This window comes from Chelonia mydas, chromosome 6 (assembly GCF_015237465.2).
Source record: "Chelonia mydas isolate rCheMyd1 chromosome 6, rCheMyd1.pri.v2, whole genome shotgun sequence".
Taxonomy (NCBI): Eukaryota; Metazoa; Chordata; order Testudines; family Cheloniidae; genus Chelonia; species Chelonia mydas.
In genome coordinates, this window is record NC_051246.2 from 31,667,000 (window position 1) to 31,688,149 (window position 21,150).

The following is a 21,150-nucleotide window of genomic DNA, read 5'->3' on the forward strand; positions in this document are numbered from 1 at the left end:
AGCCTGGATCCCCCTGATCCTGAGATACAGACACCAGCAGAGAGCCTTTCTGTGAGGGCATGTCCCACTGCTCTGACCTCTGTGCATTTTCCCTCCTCCCCCAGGCCCACAGCCATAAAGAAAGTACCTCAGGATGCCAGCAATGACAGAAAATTCTTCCCTCTATAGCTTGATCTGTGAACATTCTTCTCCCTCTGCCGATTGCCTTCCCCCCAACCCCCTTCCTCACTTCACCTTCCAACTCAAGTCCTTCACCTGTCAGCCTCACTCTCTCTGTACCTCACCTTTCTCCTCCTCCTCCTCCTCTCTCTACCTGCACATCTCTCTACCCTTTCTTCCTTGCTCCCTTTTATCCTACCCCCGCTAACTCATCCCCTGTTGTCATTCCCTCCAGATGTTCCTATTACCACTGCCAGGACTTTGCCTTTATAACACATCCCTTTCATACACCCCACCCTTCACCTGTCTTTGGTAAGCTCTTCTGGGCAGGGTGTTTTCCTAAATGTCCGTATCACACATTTGGGCATTACTATTCTAAATAAATAGTAATAGATGCATCCAATTAAGAGCTAGATTTTGCTCCCCTTTCTTACATTGTGCAGGTCCTTGTTCAATGAACGCTTCATCAATGGGTCTATTAATCAGAAGGACTATTCACAGAGTAACATGCAACTGAACATGAGAAAGGGGTAGTAGAACGTGGCCCTTAACAAGGAACTACCATGGAATTCTTGATTTTCTTTCAACATTTGATTCCAAGGTGATCGATAGGATCTGGGATTTAACGTTTCAGGCAGCTTCCATTTTGTGCATGTATGAAATTTGTCTTTACTAGATCTAACTTTAGCCAGGCCATTAGACCCCGGGATGCATGAGCAGCTAATATAATTTAGAAAGAAAAAAAGGATAGGATAAAAAATACTTCCTGGTGAGATTTCACATAGATATAAGGCTCTCAGCTAATCTGCAATGTCCTTCCAGAAACAATAATTATTAACCACATCACATAATGCAAATAGCTAGAGTTATTTCAGGAAGTTATTAAAATAAAACTTAACAGTAGAAGAAAAATTTCTGCCCAGAGAAAAATATGTTTATATCCAGGAGCAGATTTGATTTATAAAAATTGTAATAATAATTCCTTTGTTTTTAAGTCAAGGAATTTTTGATACTTGACAAAACCCAGAGACCAATACAAACATTTCTGTTTGATATGTACAGTGTATTAAAAATACAATGAGAGAAATTGCAAAGCCAGAGAAAACATCTTTATTAGAGTGCTCCAGACTCTCTAGGGCACTGGAAGATTTCTTAACCTTAATAGAGTTGTTTAACAGTGGACTTAATTGTGCACTGGACCAGATGGAATTTTTTCCCCTCTACTTGTTCATAGCAAACACCATCCCAAGATTGAAAGTTTCAGGCAATCAATATTACATAAAAGAGTCCAGCAGAAATTCCACCCTACTATCAAGTCTGGACAAATATGTCTAATTCTATAGGGTTAAGAGAGGCAACTCACTAACTGTTTCCACAATTAAATGGATTAACTCCACCATTAAATTATTTGATTAAAAACTTATTTCCATTACCTAGCTAATATTTCCAATAACTGTTTCCCATAGACTCTCTCAGACATCACTGACTGTAATCTGTTAAATAACATTACCACAAGCCAGCAAGGTTATGAGACCACAGCCCCATCAAATTGCATAGACACTTGGGGAGAAATCCTGCCCCATTGAAGTCAGTGGTAAAACTCCCTTGTAGAAACTAACAGCAGATTCTGCCAGGCAAAGTTCTAAGGTCTTTCAGAAGATAAATTAACAACATGACCAATGCAAATCTTATTTTCTTTGGATTTTGGTTATCATAGTATGACGTGGTGTCATTCACCTGGAGCAGGAGGCTATCAAAAGACCACCTGCCCCTCTTAAGTGGTGTATCTTTGAAGTGGAGCTGTGTCTGGGGGCCATTGAGGGAGGCCTGGGAGCCACCTGCATATCATAGATAGGGACACCTCTGTGCCAGCTCCAAATAGTGGGAACAGGGGAATTGTGGATCCAGGACAGTCTCCAGGCAAGTATATTCCATTCCTTCCAGCCCATGGAGCTCCACTCACAAAGCCCAAACATCTGGGCTTCTTGCAGGGAGGAGTGAATTGTGCCCAGAGAGAGTGTACTCTTAAGCATGAGTAGCAGTGCACTGTCCTTAAATTATATGGCTGCAATTAAATATTAAAGCTAAAGGAGACAGTGGAGTTTGCCAATAGTTATTTAATCAAGTGTGAAGTGGAGCATCTGAAAAACATTGCCACATTCTGGAAACACAGTGCCCTTATTTGATATCACCATATAAGCATCAAACTATTTTGTTTTAAAAGCCATGCTAAATTTGTGAATGAAACTGTGCAAGAGGGATTTAATAAGAGATCCACAGCAAGTGTTCAGTGGTCTAGATGTTGCCTACCACCAGGGTAGCATGAAATCATTTGATAATTATACCACAGCCATGCAGGATTAGTGTACCATAAAAATATAGGGCTGCATTATTTTTATTTATATAACAGATGGATCTAAGAGAGGGATTTTTTTAAATAAACGCAACGTCATAACAGTGTTGACAGACGATTTAAAAGTGCTACAAGATGGTCAAGCCAAAAACCTAAGAATGTTTCCATTTCCCTTTTTCTTGTGTCAAGGAGAAGAAAGCAGAGAAACAAATGTTGATTAATTATATGAATTCCATCCTTTTTGTACATACATCTTTATGTTTTCTTCCACTTGCTATCTGTCTATCTTAGATATTACCCAAAATGGCGCATATTATCATAACATCTGACTCCCTCATAATCTTTAGTGTATTTATCTTCACAACAAACCAGCGAGTTAGGGAAGTAAAAGTACTGAATGCTATTAGAACTGCAGTAAATGCTAAAAGTACATTCTGGAAGTAGAACTGTAATATTTCAAGAAATCTCTGTAAAAACACAGAGGCTTGAGGTGTTGGTGAAGCAAGGAGCGCTTGTATTTTAACAATTACATTATTTTATTCATAAGCTATTTAACTCATATTGCAGAAATCAGAGCCTGCTGTTAGCTGCAGCCGCCTGTTCTCTTGTGAAGCCAAATAGACCCAACTTCCGATATGAAGATAAATCTTTTTGACCCCTGCAGCCATACCCCACAACAGCTCCTCCACACACAAGCTCCAAATTTCATATTTTAATCTGTATCTGAATGTTCAGGTGCATTCAGATCTGTCAATATGTTGAGCCAGAGGTCTTCATAAACAGGCATTTATCAGGGAAAACAGCACTAATTTACAAAGAAAGCAGTCTAACTTCCACTTTGGTTTATTCCTAGTGACCGCACCCTTTTCCAGAACTACCCACAGAGCACAGCAACATCTACCGGTTGAACTGCATAACTGCACACAAAGATTACGACCAGATCCAGGGTTTGACTCAGGCTTATCACTAAAAATATAGTTTTAGCATTATTTTCTCTCTACATTCAGGAAGTTTTACTGAGGTCTGTCTAAAGCTGAAATTCAGAGTTTTCTGAAATCCTGATTCCCGCTTGCCCTCTGAAAATGTGGTTGAAGTGATGCCTAATGGTGTCTACAACTGGTTCTCCCTCCACAGGGGTGGGGCTGTAAACTGCATCCAAAGAGACAGTTTTAATTTGGCATATGGAAAATGCAAAAAATATCTGCACACCTGATAAGCAGACTAGGTCATTTTTTCAAGGAAAAATGGATTTTTGAATTATATGAACTTTTTTTGCAACATTTTTGTATTGCTTAATTTTTTTGAGAAATAAAACCAACATTTTTTTCAAATTTTCTCTTCCTTTGTTTTAATCTCCTCCACTGTCTCCTTCCTTTTCTCCCTCCACCACTCTTCCTTCCAGTGGAAAGAGAAGGGAGAGAAAGGGGACTGTTTTGTTTTTTTTTTTAAATTGAAACAAAATTGAGGGTTTAATGAAAAATTTTAAAAATCAAAAGAATTTAAGTAAAGAGAAAGGATTTCTTTCCTTTCCAATATTTTCATAGTAAATACAGAATAATTCTAGGCCTACTATTAAGTCTCCCATTTTGTCTGCCATATTCTCCTGGAGACTCCCACTACCAGGTATTGTCTCATGGACTCTCAGGGAAACAAACTGGCAGTAGCCAAGACACACTGTACCCACACACTTTTAGTCTCTATCCTCTCAGTAAGGTTGTTGAATCTATGCCTGAAGGAATTTTGCTGAGATCATGGTGATTAGAAGTTGTGGGCAGGACATCCTGCCCTCTCATTTGTAGTAAGACTTAGGAACATAGACCTTATCAGGGCATGTTGGCAATTGAGTGTCTCAGATTCCCTCTGGGCAGCAATAGGGAGGCTTCCAAATGGCAGAACAAGGCTACGAGATGGCTTGTATGATCCAGCTCTTAGTAAACTGGGCAAGCCCCTGAGGAGATAGAAGGAAGCTCTGTCTCCCTCTCTAAAACAATCACAAAGCTCAGGGGTCCTGCCCAGAGCTCCTGTGGGGAAGTAGGTTTATTAGTGGAGTTAACAGGGGATTTTCCTTCGGTTCATTGAGAGAGCATTTTCCTCCCCTCACTGTGATGGCTGGGCTCCTCATTCCCCTTCTTTTAGTGGCTGTTGGAGTTTTGATTCCTAGGCCAGAAGGGACCATTGTGATCATCTCCTCTGACCTCCTGTATAACACGGGCCAAGGAACCATCCCTCTGAGAGACTCCATTAGATTGTCAGGGACTAATACCTTTAATATTATAAATCCAAGCTTTTAACTTAGTTTGTATTTAGTGCTCCAGCTTCACTAGGATTTAAAGGCACCCAGCTGTCTAGTAAAAAGATTTAGATTCGTTGATTTTTATAGCATATTTATGACTGAGGCTGCAGTGAGGGAAATGAATAAGAAGGGATATGATAAATGAATGGAAAATAATAAATGTCATAGATAGGTGAACGGCATCTACCTTTTCTCACAATACCAGATAAGGGGACATGCAATTAAATGGGAAGGCAACTAATTTAAAACTGATAAAAGGAACTATAGTTTCACACAACATACAATTAGCCTGTGGAACTCATTGACACAAGATGTAATTTAAGTCAAGAGCTTAGCATGATGCAAAAACTGACTGGATGTTTTTTTCTGAGAGCAAAAATGTGCACAGTAATAATAGTAACAATTTTTAAATAAACAAGAGCTTTGAAAGGGATATAAACCCTCAGTGCTCCAGGATGGAAAGGCAGTTTATTCCATAACTGCCTACTGCAGGGTTTCTTGAACTTCTCTCTGAAGCAACTGGCTGGAGCCAGGGTACTGGACTATATGGACCACTAGTCTGATCCAGTATGGCAATTCTTGTGTCCCTTTAACTGGACTAATTGATATCTCATAAATCCTATCAAGGCTAAGGGTCATCTATTACATTAATGACTAGCTGGCAAATGATTTACTTTCATGACTGACTGATAATGTGCTAAATAATTATTTACTGTACCTTTTAATTTTTTAAAAAGTTCTCTCTACTTGTTTCACAATGACAGTTACAGGTTTTATTTAGCTATAATTCCCATACTAGTCAGCATATTGGTAACAACGTAAACCACGAAAGCAGGGGCAATGCACAGTTATCAAACCACTCCCCAGTGAGGAATTTCAGATATTCCAGTCAGATAGTTAAGGGCCATCTCTTTTAAAGGAAAAGGAGTACTTGTGGCACCTTAGAGACTAACCAGTTTATTTGAGCATGAGCTTTCGTGAGCTACAGCTCACTTCATCGGATGCATAGCATATCGTGGAAACTGCAGAAGACATTATATACACACAGAGATCATGAAACAAAACTTCCTCCCACCCCACTCCCCCGCTGGCAACAGCTTATCTAAAGTGATCATCAAGCAGAGCCATTTCCAGCACAAATCCAGGTTTTCTCACCCTTCCCCCCCCCCCACACACACATACAAACTCACTCTCCTGCTGGCAATAGCCCATCCCCCTTTTGAAACCCCTCTTTATAATGCGCATGATAATCAAGGTGGGTCACCTCCAGCACTAATCCAGGTTTTCTCACCCCCCCCCCACACCCCCCTCCAAAAACCACACACACAAACTCACTCTCCTGCTGGCAACAGCTCATCTTACAATGTGCACAGCAATAATCCAAGTTTAACCAGAACGTCTTGGGGGGGGGGGGGGGGGTTGCAGGAAAAAAACAAGGGGAGACAGGCTACCTTGTATAATGACTTAGCCACTCCCAGTCTCTATTCAAGCCCAAATTAATAGTATCCAATTTGCAAATGAATTCCAATTCAGCAGTCTCTCGCTGGAGTCTGGATTTGAAGTTTTTTTGCTTTAAGATAGCGACCCTCATGTCTGTGATTGCGTGACCAGAGAGATTGAAGTGTTCTCCGACTGGTTTATGAATGTTATAATTCTTGACATCTGATTTGTGTCCATTTATTCTTTTACGTAGAGACTGTCCAGTTTGACCAATGTACATGGCAGAGGGGCATTGCTGGCACATGATGGCATATATCACATTGGTGGATGTGCAGGTGAACGAGCCTCTGATAGTGATGCTGATGTTGTTAGGCCCTGTGATGGTGTCCCCTGAATAGATATGTGGGCACAGTTGGCAACGGGCTTTGTTGCAAGGATAGGTTCCTGGGTTAGTGGTTCTGTTGTGTGGTATGTGGTTGTTGGTGAGTATTCGCTTCAGGTTGGGGGGCTGTCTGTAGGCAAGGACTGGCCTTTCTCCCAAGATTTGTGAGAGTGTTGGGTCATCCTTCAGGATAGGTTGTAGATCCTTAATAATGCGTTGGAGGGGTTTTAGTTGGGGGCTGAAGGTGACGGCTAGTGGCGTTCTGTTATTTTCTTTGTTAGGCCTGTCCTGTAGTAGGTGACTTCTGGGGACTCTTCTGGCTCTATCAATCTGTTTCTTCACTTCCGCAGGTGGGTATTGTAGTTGTAAGAATGCTTGATAGAGATCTTGTAGGTGTTTGTCTCTGTCTGAGGGGTTGGAGCAAATGCGGTTGTATCGCAGAGCTTGGCTGTAGACGATGGATCGTGTGGTGTGGTCAGGGTGAAAGCTGGAGGCATGTAGGTAGGAATAGCGGTCAGTAGGTTTCCGGTATAGGGTGGTGTTGATGTGACCATCGTTTATTAGCACTGTAGTGTCCAGGAAGTGGATCTCTTGTGTGGACTGGACCAGGCTGAGGTTGATGGTGGGATGGAAATTGTTGAAATCATGGTGGAATTCCTCAAGGGCTTCTTTTCCATGGGTCCAGATGATGAAGATGTCATCAATATAGCGCAAGTAAAGTAGGGGCGTTAGGGGACGAGAGCTGAGGAAGCGTTGTTCTAAATCAGCCATAAAAATGTTGGCATACTGTGGGGCCATGCTGATCTGAAGGTATACATTGTCCCCAAATGTAAAATAGTTATGGGTAAGGACAAAGTCACAAAGTTCAGCCACCAGGTTAGCCGTGACGTTATCGGGGATAGTGTTCTTGATGGCTTGTAGTCCATCTTTGTGTGGAATGTTGGTGTAGAGGGCTTCTACATCCATAGTGGCCAGGATGGTGTTATCAGGAAGATCACCAATGGATTGTAGTTTCCTCAGGAAGTCAGTGGTGTCTCGAAGGTAGCTGGGAGTGCTGGTAGCGTAGGGCCTGAGGAGTGAGTCTACATAGCCGGACAATCCTGCTGTCAGGGTGCCAATGCCTGAGATGATGGGGCGCCCAGGATTTCCAGGTTTATGGATCTTGGGTAGTAGATAGAATATCCCAGGTCGGGGTTCCAGGGGTGTGTCTGTGCGGATTTGATCTTGTGCTTTTTCAGGAAGTTTCTTGAGCAAATGCTGTAGATGCTTTTGGTAACTCTCAGTGGGATCAGAGGGTAATGGCCTGTAGAAAGTGGTGTTGGAGAGCTGCCGAGCAGCCTCTTGTTCATATTCCGACCTATTCATGATGACAACAGCACCTCCTTTGTCAGCCTTTTTGATTATGATGTCAGAGTTGTTTCTGAGGCTGTGGATGGCATTGTGTTCTGCACGGCTGAGGTTATGGGGCAAGTGATGCTGCTTTTCCACAATTTCAGCCCGTGCACGTCGGCGGAAGCACTCTATGTAGAAGTCCAGTCTGCTGTTTCGACCTTCAGGAGGAGTCCACCTAGAATCCTTCTTTTTGTAATGTTGGCAGGGAGGCCTCTGTGGATCATTATGTTGTTCAGAGGTATTTTGGAAATATTCCTTGAGTCGGAGACGTCGAAAATAGGATTCTAGGTCACCACAGAACTGTATCATGTTCGAGGGGGTGGAGGGGCAGAAGGAGAGACCCCGAGATAGGACAGCTGCTTCTGCTGGGCTGAGAGTATAGTTGGATAGGTTAACAATATTGCTGGGTGGGTTGAGGGAACCATTGCTGTGGCCCCTTGTAGCCTGTAGTAGTTTAGAAAGGGGGATGGGCTATTGCCAGCAGGAGAGTGAGTTTGTATGTGTGTGGGGGGGGGGGAAGGGTGAGAAAACCTGGATTTGTGCTGGAAATGGCTCTACTTGATGATCACTTTAGATAAGCTGTTGCCAGCGGGGGAGTGGGGTGGGAGGAAGTTTTGTTTCATGGTCTCTGTGTGTATATAATGTCTTCTGCAGTTTCCACGATATGCTATGCATCCGATGAAGTGAGCTGTAGCTCACGAAAGCTCATGCTCAAATAAACTGGTTAGTCTCTAAGGTGCCACAAGTACTCCTTTTCTTTTTACGAATACAGACTAACACGGCTGTTACTCTGAAACCTCTTTTAAAGGGAGAACAGACTGCAGATGTCATATCTAGTTACACCTCAGAAAAACCTTATGAACATGCAAATCTCCAAAGACATCACCCTGCACACATCCAGGCTAGAGATTAGGCTTATTAGGCCTCTCTATACCCTTATTTCAGGTATTTGTCTGCCTTTCCCCCTTTAGGAAGCAAGAAGTCAACAATATAGCTGTCAATAGGGAATATGGTTCAGAAAACACAGCTGTAGGATTAAGAACAAGAGACCAAGAGCAAGTGTGCTTTAAAAAGAAAAAAAACAAAAAGATTATTGTTCAAAAATGCTCTGCACTCCACATTTCAAGATCAGATTTGTGTATTAGTCAGCAAATGTAATTTTATTTAAATGTCTCTGCTACATAATAATGACAAAGAGGAACAACTAGCATGTGAGTAACCTACTAGACAAATCTCACATTGCCAGGTCTCTGGGCTAAAGTCAGACATTGGAAACACACACCCATATCCCACGGAAGTTGATGTTCATTTCAAGGGTGTAACTGAGGGCAGAATTTAATGTTTGGTCATGACATGAAAAAATGACCAGAAAAGTAAAGGCCAGCATGTTGAAAAGTTTCTATGCGACTGCATGCTCAACTTGAAACTCCTTTAAAAGGGCTTGATTTTTAGAGGGCAGGTGCTCAGCTTTTGCTGAAAATCCAAGCCCTTTGAACATCTTGGGCATTAAAAAACTAAAGCACCCGAAATCACTAATTACCTTTCAAGATTTAGGCTAAAGTCTGTATAATGAAGGCATATATAGCAGTGGCACTTTGAAATCCCCACACCTTCAAAACCTCTCCAAGCTTACGTGCTACAGTGCTTTGGCACTAAATTAACCATGGTCATCTCAGATTTTTCTGTTTGAGGAGGATGTACATTCACTAGAGCTGGTTGAGAGATATTCACTATGATTATTCAAAAACGTTGGCTTTTTCTTCAAATTCATTGTTTGTGAATAATTATTTTTGTTCTTCAAACAGCTATAGACACACTGGGACTGGTTTTGGCAAGTTTTTTTCCTGTCATTCATTCAATTATTCTCAAATACATTTTCCCATTGTTCTCCAAGCTCTAATCTTGGGTTATTCCACCCTTTTACCTTGCCCAGTTGTGGAGCTCTTGAAGCTGAAACCTCACAGTGTGGAGATGAGGTAAGGCTACAATGACAGACCATGAAAAGTGTTTAATATTGCTTATTCATCCTTTTTAGTCCTCTTTGCATTTAGTTCTTACACTAATTTAATATATTCAAATTTGGGGCAGTAGCCAGAATGAGGACCATGGACAACATGCGTATAGCCTCATAGTTGGGGAAAACAAACCATTTGATATTAAGTCATATACCTTTGAATCAGGTGCATGGTGTAATCAAATACTAGAATGAAATCAACTGTTCCATTAGCTGCGTAGGGTGAGTGTGTTTAACTAACCCCCACAACAGACTCATTCTACTAGATCATGTATGTGGTAGGTAGTGGGACATGGGCTGTTGGCCACAGCAGGAGTCAGGAGCAGGGAATCAGAACCGAGTTACCTGGAGTCAGGGAAGACAAGAGCAGGGCTGGGCTGCATCCAAGGCTTAGACAGGGGTAGATTAAGGCAGAAGTAGAAAGTAACACAGCTGCACTCACATACTTTGGGCAACTAGCACCCTGTTGCTGCTCGTTAGAGCAGGTCTTATGATCCCCTAAGCCAATCAGGTGGTTTGGCCAATGAGGTGGCTCAATTGGGGCCCAGCTGCACTCATTAGACTGCCTGTGGGTTAAGCTAGCAGGTAAGCAGGATAACTGTGGGTCCTTGCTCTTGACCATATGTGGTCAAACGTTTTTTGCAAGGTCCCCAGAACAGCTGTATCTATTGCACAGTGTGAGCCTACTTGAACAGATGACAAATAAATTACATCACAGCCAGCTTTGTGAGATTCAAGAATTGCCCTGGGTGAAGGCAATACATGCAGGAGAGGCTAAATAACATGCAAAAGAAACAAAATCTTGATGATATGCTACATGAATGGCAGTTACTCAAATCTCCACCCTCTACCTGTGCTATCTCTATGACTTTGTTAGTCTCTGGCCAAAAATCTACATAAAATGCTACTTGAAGATCAACAGTCTGTTAGGTACTGGGCCATTTGGGAGACAATGACTGGGGTTATTTTTAGCTATCACCATCTGAGTTAACAGCTGCCATCTTTTTGAAATTACTCATGGTTAGCCACTTGAGCAAGGGGGAGGGATGCTGCTGGGGGGCTGAGGTGAGGGCGGGGAAAGAGTGAATGTTTTTTGTATGACTGCATGGAATGCATGCCACAGAAGCTGTCAGGGCAGATACAGAATGTTTAACAATGAAAAACTGTTGACTAGCAATTCATGTTAACCTGTGGATTCACCAATACCATAGTTTTTAGATTAGTCAACATGTTAACTCAGCAGATTCCAAAAATGCTAATCAGGAAAAATCTGTCCTCCAAATGCCTGATCCAGAGGATGAGAAGCTAGATGGCACAATTCATCAGATATGAGATGACAGATTTGTTTTTAACAGACCACTTTGAATGACCAAAATTCATCATGTTCTAGGTTCCAGATAACAGATCGCACCTATAATTCCTGGGAATCAGTGTCTGCGCATCTAGGATTCATTGAAATAATTCAAAGAAGAAAAGAAATACAATGAATGATGAGCAATCAATAACCAATTCAAGAATCAGCAATTCTGTATTCAAATAATTCATTAAATGTTTCACTCCTACCTAGAAAACTGGAAGACAATTCAGCAATGAGAGAGCTATTCACTGTATCTCTTAATTCTAAATAAGATAAAAGGACCAAATTCTGTTCTCAGTTACAGTGCCATAAAACCAGAGTAACTCCTTTAATAGGAATAGATATAGCTGTGACCAGAATTGGACCCTTAGTCTGGAAAACAGGGGTGAAATCCTGGCTCTGTTGAAGTCAATAACAAAACTCCCATTGACTTCCATAGAGTCAGGATTTTACCCTCAAGGAATATTTTCCGTATTAAAAAGGAGTTATCTGGTTTGGCTCAAGAGCTCAATGAGAAGGGTGGGAAAGTTGCTCAACCTATTTTATCATGTGCACATGATCCTTGAAGGTTATCGTGAGAATTACCCACTCTTGTCTCATTGTTCCCATGAAAACTCAAAAGATCTAGAGCAGGTGTTCTCAGACTTCATTGCACCGAAAAGCCCTTCTGACAACAAAAAATACTACACAACCCCAGGAGGGGGGACTGAAGCCTGAGCCCACCTGAACCCCATTGCCCTGGGGGGTGGGGGCAAAGCCCAAGCCCCATCACTCTGAGCGAGGGGGCCAAAGCTGAAACTCAAGGGCTTCAGCTCCAAGCAGCGACCCTATAAACCTGAGCTCCACCACCTAGTAAGTCTAAGCCAGCCCTGGCTACCCCATTAAAATGGGGTCACTTTGGGGTCCTGACCCACAGTTTGAGAACCACTGATCTAGATATTGGTCTTATTGATCAGTTTAAAGAGTTTCACTAAATTTACTATGTGTGTTAGCGCTGCATAAATACAGCAGTGACAGATCTACTTGAAAAGCAAATAGGAAGAAAAGTAAGTGAGACAATGTTGTTTGTGCTTGGAAGAAACATTTGTGTATAAACATATAAGTTACTCATAAAAAACAACAACCCTAGAATCTAAATGTACAGTGGTCACAACTGAAGTCAATATTGCCCCACCATTATCACAGATATCTCCTAAATTTAAAGGAAGATGATATCAGAGTGTCATCAATATTTGGTTATAAATGACTTTTAAATAATGGTCACTATAGATTATACTTTACTGTAAGGGAAAAAGTCTATCAGTTTTCCAGGCACAACCTGCCCTTCCTAGTGATGTTAATGTGTCAGGCTGGCACCAGACTTTTTTGCAAAATTGGCCATTTCTTCTTCTGTTATTTTGTGCAAATGTAGGGTATGGTAAATGCAGTGTAGCGGCCTGGATTGCTTTGAACTAACCAGAAAAGAGAAGAGAGAAGCATCTGTGGAGGGATTTAGTGTTGACAATAGGATAAAGGTGGCTTCCGATGTCAAGCTACTGCTATCATGGATCTTTCCTTTTGCTTTTCTCAGCGTAAGCCCCGTGTTTACAAAATCAAAAGTAGGAACTTAACACAACATTTATTACTTTGCTTTGTGTAAACAAGAGGAAGAGATGACAGAAAGTTCGATTCCTGTTTACAGATGTGCTCAGATTTCTAGCTTTTACTGCAGCTGTAGCATCTCTCAGATTTTAACTCCTTTTCCCAATACCTTTAACTGCAGACCTCTAGACAGCTCAGTGCTGCTCCAGTTCATGTAATGTTCTCAAAGTCTTTATGGCTTTGTCCTGCACTATTGAAGGCAATGGGCATTTTGGCATTGAATTCAAAGGGAACAGAATTGGGCCTTCAGTCACCCCACTTTTTTAACGCTTTAGGCTTAGTGATCACCATTTCATAGCTGGTGGATGTGTCCCTTGGTGGAGAAAGGAAAATTTCCTTTACCTGTATATGCCTCTTCTTTGTCACTAGATGTCAAGTGGGGATGTATGATCTTGTGGTGGAGACACTGGACTGGAACTTCAGACTTTAGCTGTGTAAAGGCTTTTCTGGGAAAGTCACTTAGCTCACCTGCGCCTTAATTCCCAAATTTTCTGCTTGTCTGTTGTATTCACAACCTATGTCTGTCTGATCTATTTAGAAAGTAGCTCTTTAGGAAAGGGAATGTCCCTTACTGTATGTGTTTGTTTGGTTCCTACCACAATGCAGCCTAAAGATAATTTCTCAATCCCTAATAAGTGAAATGTTAAAGGAATTGACTGTACAACTTTTGTACTGTAAGAAACTTGCTGTTTGTTTAGGGTAGAGTTTACTCATTACAATAATTCAATACTGTTTCACAGTTTTGGAATAAATTGTTTCTGAAGGAAAGATTCAGAGATAGGTCCATAACTGATAGCTTTATCTCTCCAGAATAAGGGACTGTATGTTGGTGAGGATCAGGGGACAAGTCATCTTGTGATATCAGTGAGAAGCGGAGATTTTTTTTATTTTGCATAAAATGTGAAATTTTTGAAATTTGAATTTTTGGGGTTGAAAATGTGTTTGAATGATTCAGAACAAAATGAAAACATTTACATGAAACTGTTTTTTAAAACTTAGCGCTTAAACTCTTTTCTTCTACAGCTTAGTATCAGACCATCAGACGCTTGGACTATTAATACTAACTACAGTAAAAAGCAAATGAATAAATTAATACCTCTGAAACAAAATGTTAGTAAATATGACATAAAAGTGAATTGTTAATATTAATAAGAAAACAAGTTGTAACAAAATAAGCCTTCCTGTTGTTTATTAGATGTTATAGGAATGACATGTACAGTATATAAAAAATGTTAATAGCAAAAATGTTCATGAGATTGATTTTAACAAAACATTCTTCTTTGGATTAACTGCAGAAAAACAGCTTTTTACAATTTATTATGCAACACCACACTTCTCTTTTTAGGTTCCTACATTTAAAATCTTAGATGCTCATGTAGCTTTACTTCTTAAAATTAAAGCAACTGGAATTTTGCTGCATTCAGATGGCATGGTTGTGGTGAGGGTTGGTTAACAAAATATTTGATTTCATTATATCATCAGTTGTTGCGAGTTTAAAAAGCAATTTTGTTTGTGAACACTGTACTTTACAATTTGAACATTTTGCAACATAAAAAATTCATTGGACATAGGAAGTTACCTTCGTTACAACAATTTTTATTGATTTAACTGTTTCTCTTTATTAAAATATACGAGACCAAATAAAATTTTGATTTTCTTTTGTGTTTATGAAAATAATTTAACATGTTCTTTAAAAAGTTAAGATTCAATGTAAAGTTCATTCTCCTAAACAAACTGTACAAGTCACATTTAATATATGGTGCACTTTAGAAGGCAAGGGTTTATTTAGATAAAGTGCATCTCTATAATTGTAATGGGAAATGTGTTTTTCATTTGATAAACTTGTATGTTTTCAGTTTACATCATACAGTTTATATGTTGGATAAATCTATTACCAATATCTAATCAGGATAAACTAAAAAAAAAAAATCTATATTTCCTATACATTACACATTTGACATAATGGTTTTACACTACGATGTAAAATACATTAGAAAAATCAAACTTGTTACCAGGGAATATTATATACAATTATCAGTATTGAAAATGTTTCTCTGGTTAAAATGTCTATAATTTAATTCCTCATGAGTGCCTTATTTTGAAATATCAATTTGATTTAAACTGAATATTCTTCTAATATTTTCCATATCATTTTCTTTCATACGCATCAAGTGTGTTTTCACTATTGTAACACACTCAGGGTCTTAGACCACTGCCAGATCATCTTATGTATCAAGTATTTAAAACACCATTGGGTAGCTTTCACAGAATGGATCAAACCTCCAGAAATAAAATATAAAGCATTGTTCCTCTGATTGTCTCTTTCAAAGGAAATACCTTTCCTTTTTATGTTGGCACATATCACGAGAACTCTTGAGATGATTCCTAGGAAGTGATCATTAAGATAATTTTAAAATGGGTGACGCAAATCCATTCTTTCAAAATATAGAAGAGTCCAAAATAGTTGTGTTTTTTTTTTAATATTAAACACTTCTAGTATTCAGTTGATGGATAACTGTATTTTCTAAGGACAAGATATAAAAAAAAATCTTTATCATACTGAGAATAATTGTATATCTTCCATAGTTGGACTCACTGGCTGCTTTTTTATAAAATGTTGTTTCAAGACCATTGGCAAGAACAGTCTGTAGGTTCTTGGATTGAATAGTTGACCCATGTCGAGTTTCCACTGCAATACAATTGCACAGTTCGTCTTTGTAACCCAAGTTCCCTGCAGCATTTGCAGAATCTTGCGTATGTGTTGATGTTGTAGTTATAAATGCTAGCAGAAGGGCATTTTCCATCACATGAAACAATGTTTACCTGTTAATGAACATTTTAAAAGATCATTGCATTTAAACAATTAAAAAACCTGAGTGTGGGATTTTTCAAAGAGGTCTTAAAGGAGTTGGACGCCCAATTCTCACATGGAAGCTGGGGGGCAAACTACCTTACACCCCTTTCAAAATCTCAGCCTATGTGAATAATAAAATGACTCAGCTAGGCCTACATTTTGAGGACCTCACTGAGGTCAAAGGGCATTTTTCCACTGATTTCAATAAGACCAAGCTTTGGCCACTAAGCGACATACTCAGCTCCAACAAAAGGATTTCTGAGATTTAACTGTAAAGAATTTGTAATGGTACTTTGGCTAATACACAACTCTCGGTGTCACTGGCTGGCTGTAGTCCATGATGAGGCCTTTGCAATTTCTTTGCTACATCAGGGAGGAATGTTCGGGCACAGAAACACTCCCTAGGAAAACTGAAGAATTTTACACCAATAATACGGTAACAGTCACTTACGGTAACTTCACTTGGTAGCTCCTTTATGTTCACGGGCTATCCCTTCCATTCAGAACACTTCTTAACCTTACAGATGGGCTTCTCTAACTGCTCAACCATTAACTCAGGAGGGGGAAAGTCTCAGTTGTCTCCCCATACCCTCAGAATAGTGATTGCTTCTCACACACCCTGCCTTCCTGGGTCTGCTTTCCTGCCCACTCCCCATCCCTGACACACACCTTGCTGCCATGCTGCTCAGTAAGGAACTGCTGGTCTCTCAGGGGAGCAGCAATGAAGAGTTCCACCCCAAGGGCCAATTTGGAACTATACTTCCCATGTTCATTTACCCTTGGAACAACACATTCAGTTTAAGATTGTCTCAGTAAGTGTCATTATAGTCTACGTAGTCAAACACCAGCACAGAAATTATGGACTCATTCTTCCTACAGATAGTGCCATGGGTGAGCATGATGCTTTTGAAGAATTTAAGGACACATGATCCCTATCCTGTGGCATTTACAGGTTAAATACACTGTTTACTGTCATCACTATTAAAAAAGACAGCTCTTTCCAGAGGCAAATCCTGTAAGGCACTGGGTATCGCCTATAAAGTGCTAAACACCCTCAATTCCCATTGACTTCCGTGATAGACAAGTGCTCATTGCTTTGCAGGTCTGGATCTGTATTTCCTATTCTAAATGTACGGTATAACTGGTATTTGAGATACTATTACATTGTAAATATTAGTAAATGTTGCTTTTTAAAATGATGACCACTGCATGTGAATCACTACAGATAGATTTGTGGTACATGCCAATTTCTGCCCTGAGGCTGAATCAGAAATAGAATGCATACAACAGCAAAGTTAAACTCCCACCACACCTTTTCTCATTTCCACCTTTCCTTATTTTCCCCCCTTCCCCTGAAAAAAAATTGTGATAGTTACTTACTGGTGTGTTACTTCTGCAGTCATTCTTGCGGATAGTCATCCTAACAGTCACCTTTTTACAAAATTTCCCATCTTCCCTACCTGCAAAGTATGCATTGATTGAAAAATATCAGCTCACAATTCTGAACATTTCAGAAATAGCAACGTTCCTATATGTGTTATGGGCTAAAAGGATACAAAAGAAGATAATAAATAGTACATCACAGCATATACCAAAACCTCTTTGACAAGAGGTAATTTGTATTTAAATCCTGGCTTTTAAAATGTATAATTATTCCACGCGTCAATGACAGTGTCCACTGTCTCTTATATATTCAATTATATTTCTAGTGTATTTATTCCAGATATATAAATTTTTAAGGACAAAATCCATAAGCCATGTAAGCAGTATTGTAGCCTCTGTCATGAAAATGCATTACCTTAATACAATATTTTCTGAAGATAAAACGAAGTAACCATTCCTGGGAGAAGACTATTGATAGTACATTTAAATACATTTCCTGCCATAACACTATCAAACAATTGTATTTAATCAAAGTTGTAATTTTTGGTAATAAACACCTTACAACACATGGATTTGCCAACTACGTAAGGCAGGTTTGGGGGAAGGTTTGTCTATGTAAAAAGACAGAGAAACAACCCCTAATAAAAAGAGAAAATACTTAATTCCAATTTTTATTTGTATTACCTGTTTTTTTAATTTTTACAAGAAAAAAGATACAAAACATATAGATAAAACACATTCTAAAGTATCTGTTTATATATAAAATGAACAAAGGGTTAAACATAATTAAAGGGGGAAATATTGACTATTTGAAGAAGAAAGATCATGCAGAAAGTTCAGTGGTTGCAGGCGTGTCTGATTGCAAAGGAAACGATCTTCTTCCTGCTGGAGAACCCACATCACAAAGGAGATCTAAAAGAGAAATCAAAAGTCCATTCTATTAGTTGGACTACTGCAGTCCCATACTGCATCATACTGTAGAACGCTTAGGTCTAGATCCACAAATAGATTTTGGCACCTAACTGCCACTTTAGGTACCTAAGTCCAACATTTAGATCCTCAGAACCCCAGCCCAGCAGTCACATAATTCTGTGGACACCTAAACTGAAAAGTCCCCTAGGCTCATAAAAATCTGCCAATGAACAAATGCTCAGCCACCTAAATCCTGACACCTGGCACTTATCTCATACCTAAACCCTGGAGAGATTCTCAAATTAGGCATTCCCGAGGCCTAATCCAGGGGACATTCTTCGAGATCAGGCCCTACACAAAACACAACAGATGGAGGAGATAGTTGGTGCACTCCTTATAACCATTAGCCCAGTAGTGAGGGCACTCACCTTGAATGCAGGAGACCCAAGCTCAATTCCCTGTTAAATTGACTATTTTGTTATTTATACAAAATTGAATAGCTTCAACAAGAGGGACTGAGACAGTGCCACCTCAGAATATCCAAAAACCCAGTGGTTAAGGCATTTGCTGGGGAGATAAGAGACATAGATTCAAATCCCTACTCCACATCAGGGAAAGGGGGGATCTGAACCCCAGTGCTCCACATCCTGGCTGAGTGCTCTAGTCACTGACTAAAGGTTCAAATGAAGGGGGAGGAATAGTTCCTTTGGGGGGTGGAGGGGACGCTTAACCACTTAATTCCAGGAGAGGGTTCATGGCTGAGAATCTTGAGCAGAAACAGTTGCCTCCCTCCAGTCCCCAATTAAGTGCATAACTCCATTTGAGAGGCAGGTCTTTGGCCCCACCCCGCTCCTTGGCATTTCCTGTGAAAAAGCTTAGGCAGCTCTCCACTCGGAGTGTTGGCTTTTGTGAATTGCATTCTTAGGCACTGATCTCTCCCCATTTATTGTATAGGTAGCCTGGGTGGCTAACTCAGGCCTATAGATTCCGGTAGGTGTCACAACACCTAAAGTTAGGTGTTACAACTCTGAGCCTAAGTCATCTTTGTGGATCATAGAATATCAGAGTTGGAAGGGAGCTCCGGAGATCATCTAGTCCAACCCCCTGCTCAAAGCAGGACCAATCCCCACTTTTTGCGCCGCAGATTCCTAACTGGCTCCCTCAAGGATTGAACTCACAACCCTGGGTTTAGCAGGCCAATGCTCAAACCACTGAGCTATCCCTCCCCCGTCACTGAGCTATCCCTTTAGCCCTTAGGGCCTCATAATACTTTCCACCTATACATTGATAGTACCTTTCATCCAAGAAACTCAAAGCTCTATACAAAAGGTGGATATTAATATCCCCAGGGAAACAAAGACATATTGGTTTGCCCAAAATCATATATTAAGTCATGGCAAAGACTGGATTAGCACATGAGCCCCAGTGCTCAGTTCCCTGCTCTAACCACTAGGAAATGCTGCTTCTCTAAGAAAAGCAAATGTAAGTTTTGACAAACAACTGACTCCAAGTACAGTAGAGATTTTTAGAATGTAGATTTTTTTCTAAGAGGATTATTTCCTCCCCTTACTTTTCCAATAAAAAATAGTTAGCTGCTGACTATGGCAAAAGTATCAGTGAATTATATCTTGGATAGGATAAAAGCACATTGAATATGCAAGTAATAAGCCCACTAGGTGTGTCAAACAGAGAAAAGATAAAACAACGTTTTTAAAAAGAAACAACTCACCATGTTCCTTTTGTCTCCAAGGAATTGGCCCTTAGCCAACTGAATCATATCCGAAAATGGTCACTTGTAATCCTGCTCTTTGCTTCTGTTACCACACTGTAGATGATGCCTGGGGCAGGGAATTCTTCAGGTACAATTATGGCTATGAGTTAATCTTGGCTGCACTGCAAGTGTGTCACTTCTCAGAAACAAGTACAGAATGCAGAGTATTTGCATGTGTGTGTTGATGATTCTTAGTAACACTTACTGACAGACATGCATAGTTTGCCTTAGAACAACTTTCATATAGATAGCATATGACATTGTAGGTAACTATATGTACTGTAATGAGATTCTTCTGTGCATTCTGTTTGGTTCAAACACGTTATATGAGTGCCTCCAATAGATACATGGGTACCATGTAACTATATACACAATAATATGTGCTGTAACATTAGTGATGGTCTAATTCTATTCTCATTTACCTGGGTGTCAATAAGGATGAATCACACAGAAATCAATGGAGTTCTTCCAGACTCTGACATTAGTGCAAATGAATGCAGAATCTGGCCTTCAGTGATGTTACAGCACATATTATCATTTATATAGTTACAGTCAATATCATTTGCTACATAGCAAAGTGTATTTGTGTTTTCACAAGATTAATGTAGTGAAGGTTAGCATTCACACCATGTGTTGTAAGGCAGATACTTATGATTGTTATTGTCTGTTTCCAATTATTATGGTATATATTTCCAGTATACTGTCCTAATTACAATAGACTAGAAAATAGGAACTTCTTCTTGTACATATGCCACTGAATGCCTCATAATCTTCTAAAGAGTTATTTGAACAGTAAGCTTTAATGAGCAAAGCAATTAGTCTCTACGTTCTACAGCACTATAAACATAAAGCGATTAGCCAACTTTCTAAACGTAGCAAATACACATGCAGCAAACTAAATACTATGCAAATGCTTACTACCAACAGTACATTGTTGGCTAACAACAATGCACTGCCCTTACAGTGCAAAATGGAAAAAAAAAACATATGTGAGCTGTTCTGAACAATGAGAAGTTAATACTACAATGCAGCTTTCAAACATGATTTGATGACATGAGGCCTGATGCTTTATCTGGGAGTACATTGTTGGAAATCAACAATGGTGCTGGTTGACTTGTTCCTACTGATTTCCAAGAGAATGTACCTGAGTTACAGTGAGCGCTAGCTGTAGGTGTGACTGGGCTAACGGGAAATGGGAT

General features: G+C 40.0%; 1 protein-coding gene and 1 long non-coding RNA gene across 4 annotated transcripts in view; both read right to left on the reverse strand.

Moving 5' to 3' along the window:
• LOC122466220 overlaps positions 1 to 10,507 on the reverse strand; it is a 34,734-nt gene extending 24,227 nt beyond the window's left edge. Inside the window, exon 1 of one of the 2 annotated variants that reach the window (XR_006291574.1) lies at positions 9,944 to 10,131. This is a non-coding gene — a long non-coding RNA (uncharacterized LOC122466220). Of the gene's footprint in view, positions 1 to 9,943; positions 10,132 to 10,378 lie in introns of those variants that run through there. The other variant, XR_006291575.1, reaches the window with a different exon arrangement.
• A 3,685-nt stretch (positions 10,508 to 14,192) lies between these two features.
• Positions 14,193 to 21,150, reverse strand: part of OTOG (otogelin) — a 159,242-nt gene continuing 152,284 nt past the window's right edge. For both annotated transcript variants that reach the window (XM_043548942.1, XM_043548941.1), the window contains 2 exons: positions 17,266 to 17,345; positions 14,193 to 15,854 (listed from right to left, as the gene is read on the reverse strand). In XM_043548942.1, coding sequence (XP_043404877.1) covers positions 15,654 to 15,854; positions 17,266 to 17,345 — 281 coding nt within the window. In that variant the 3' untranslated portion in view covers positions 14,193 to 15,653. The remainder of the gene's footprint in view (positions 15,855 to 17,265; positions 17,346 to 21,150) is intronic.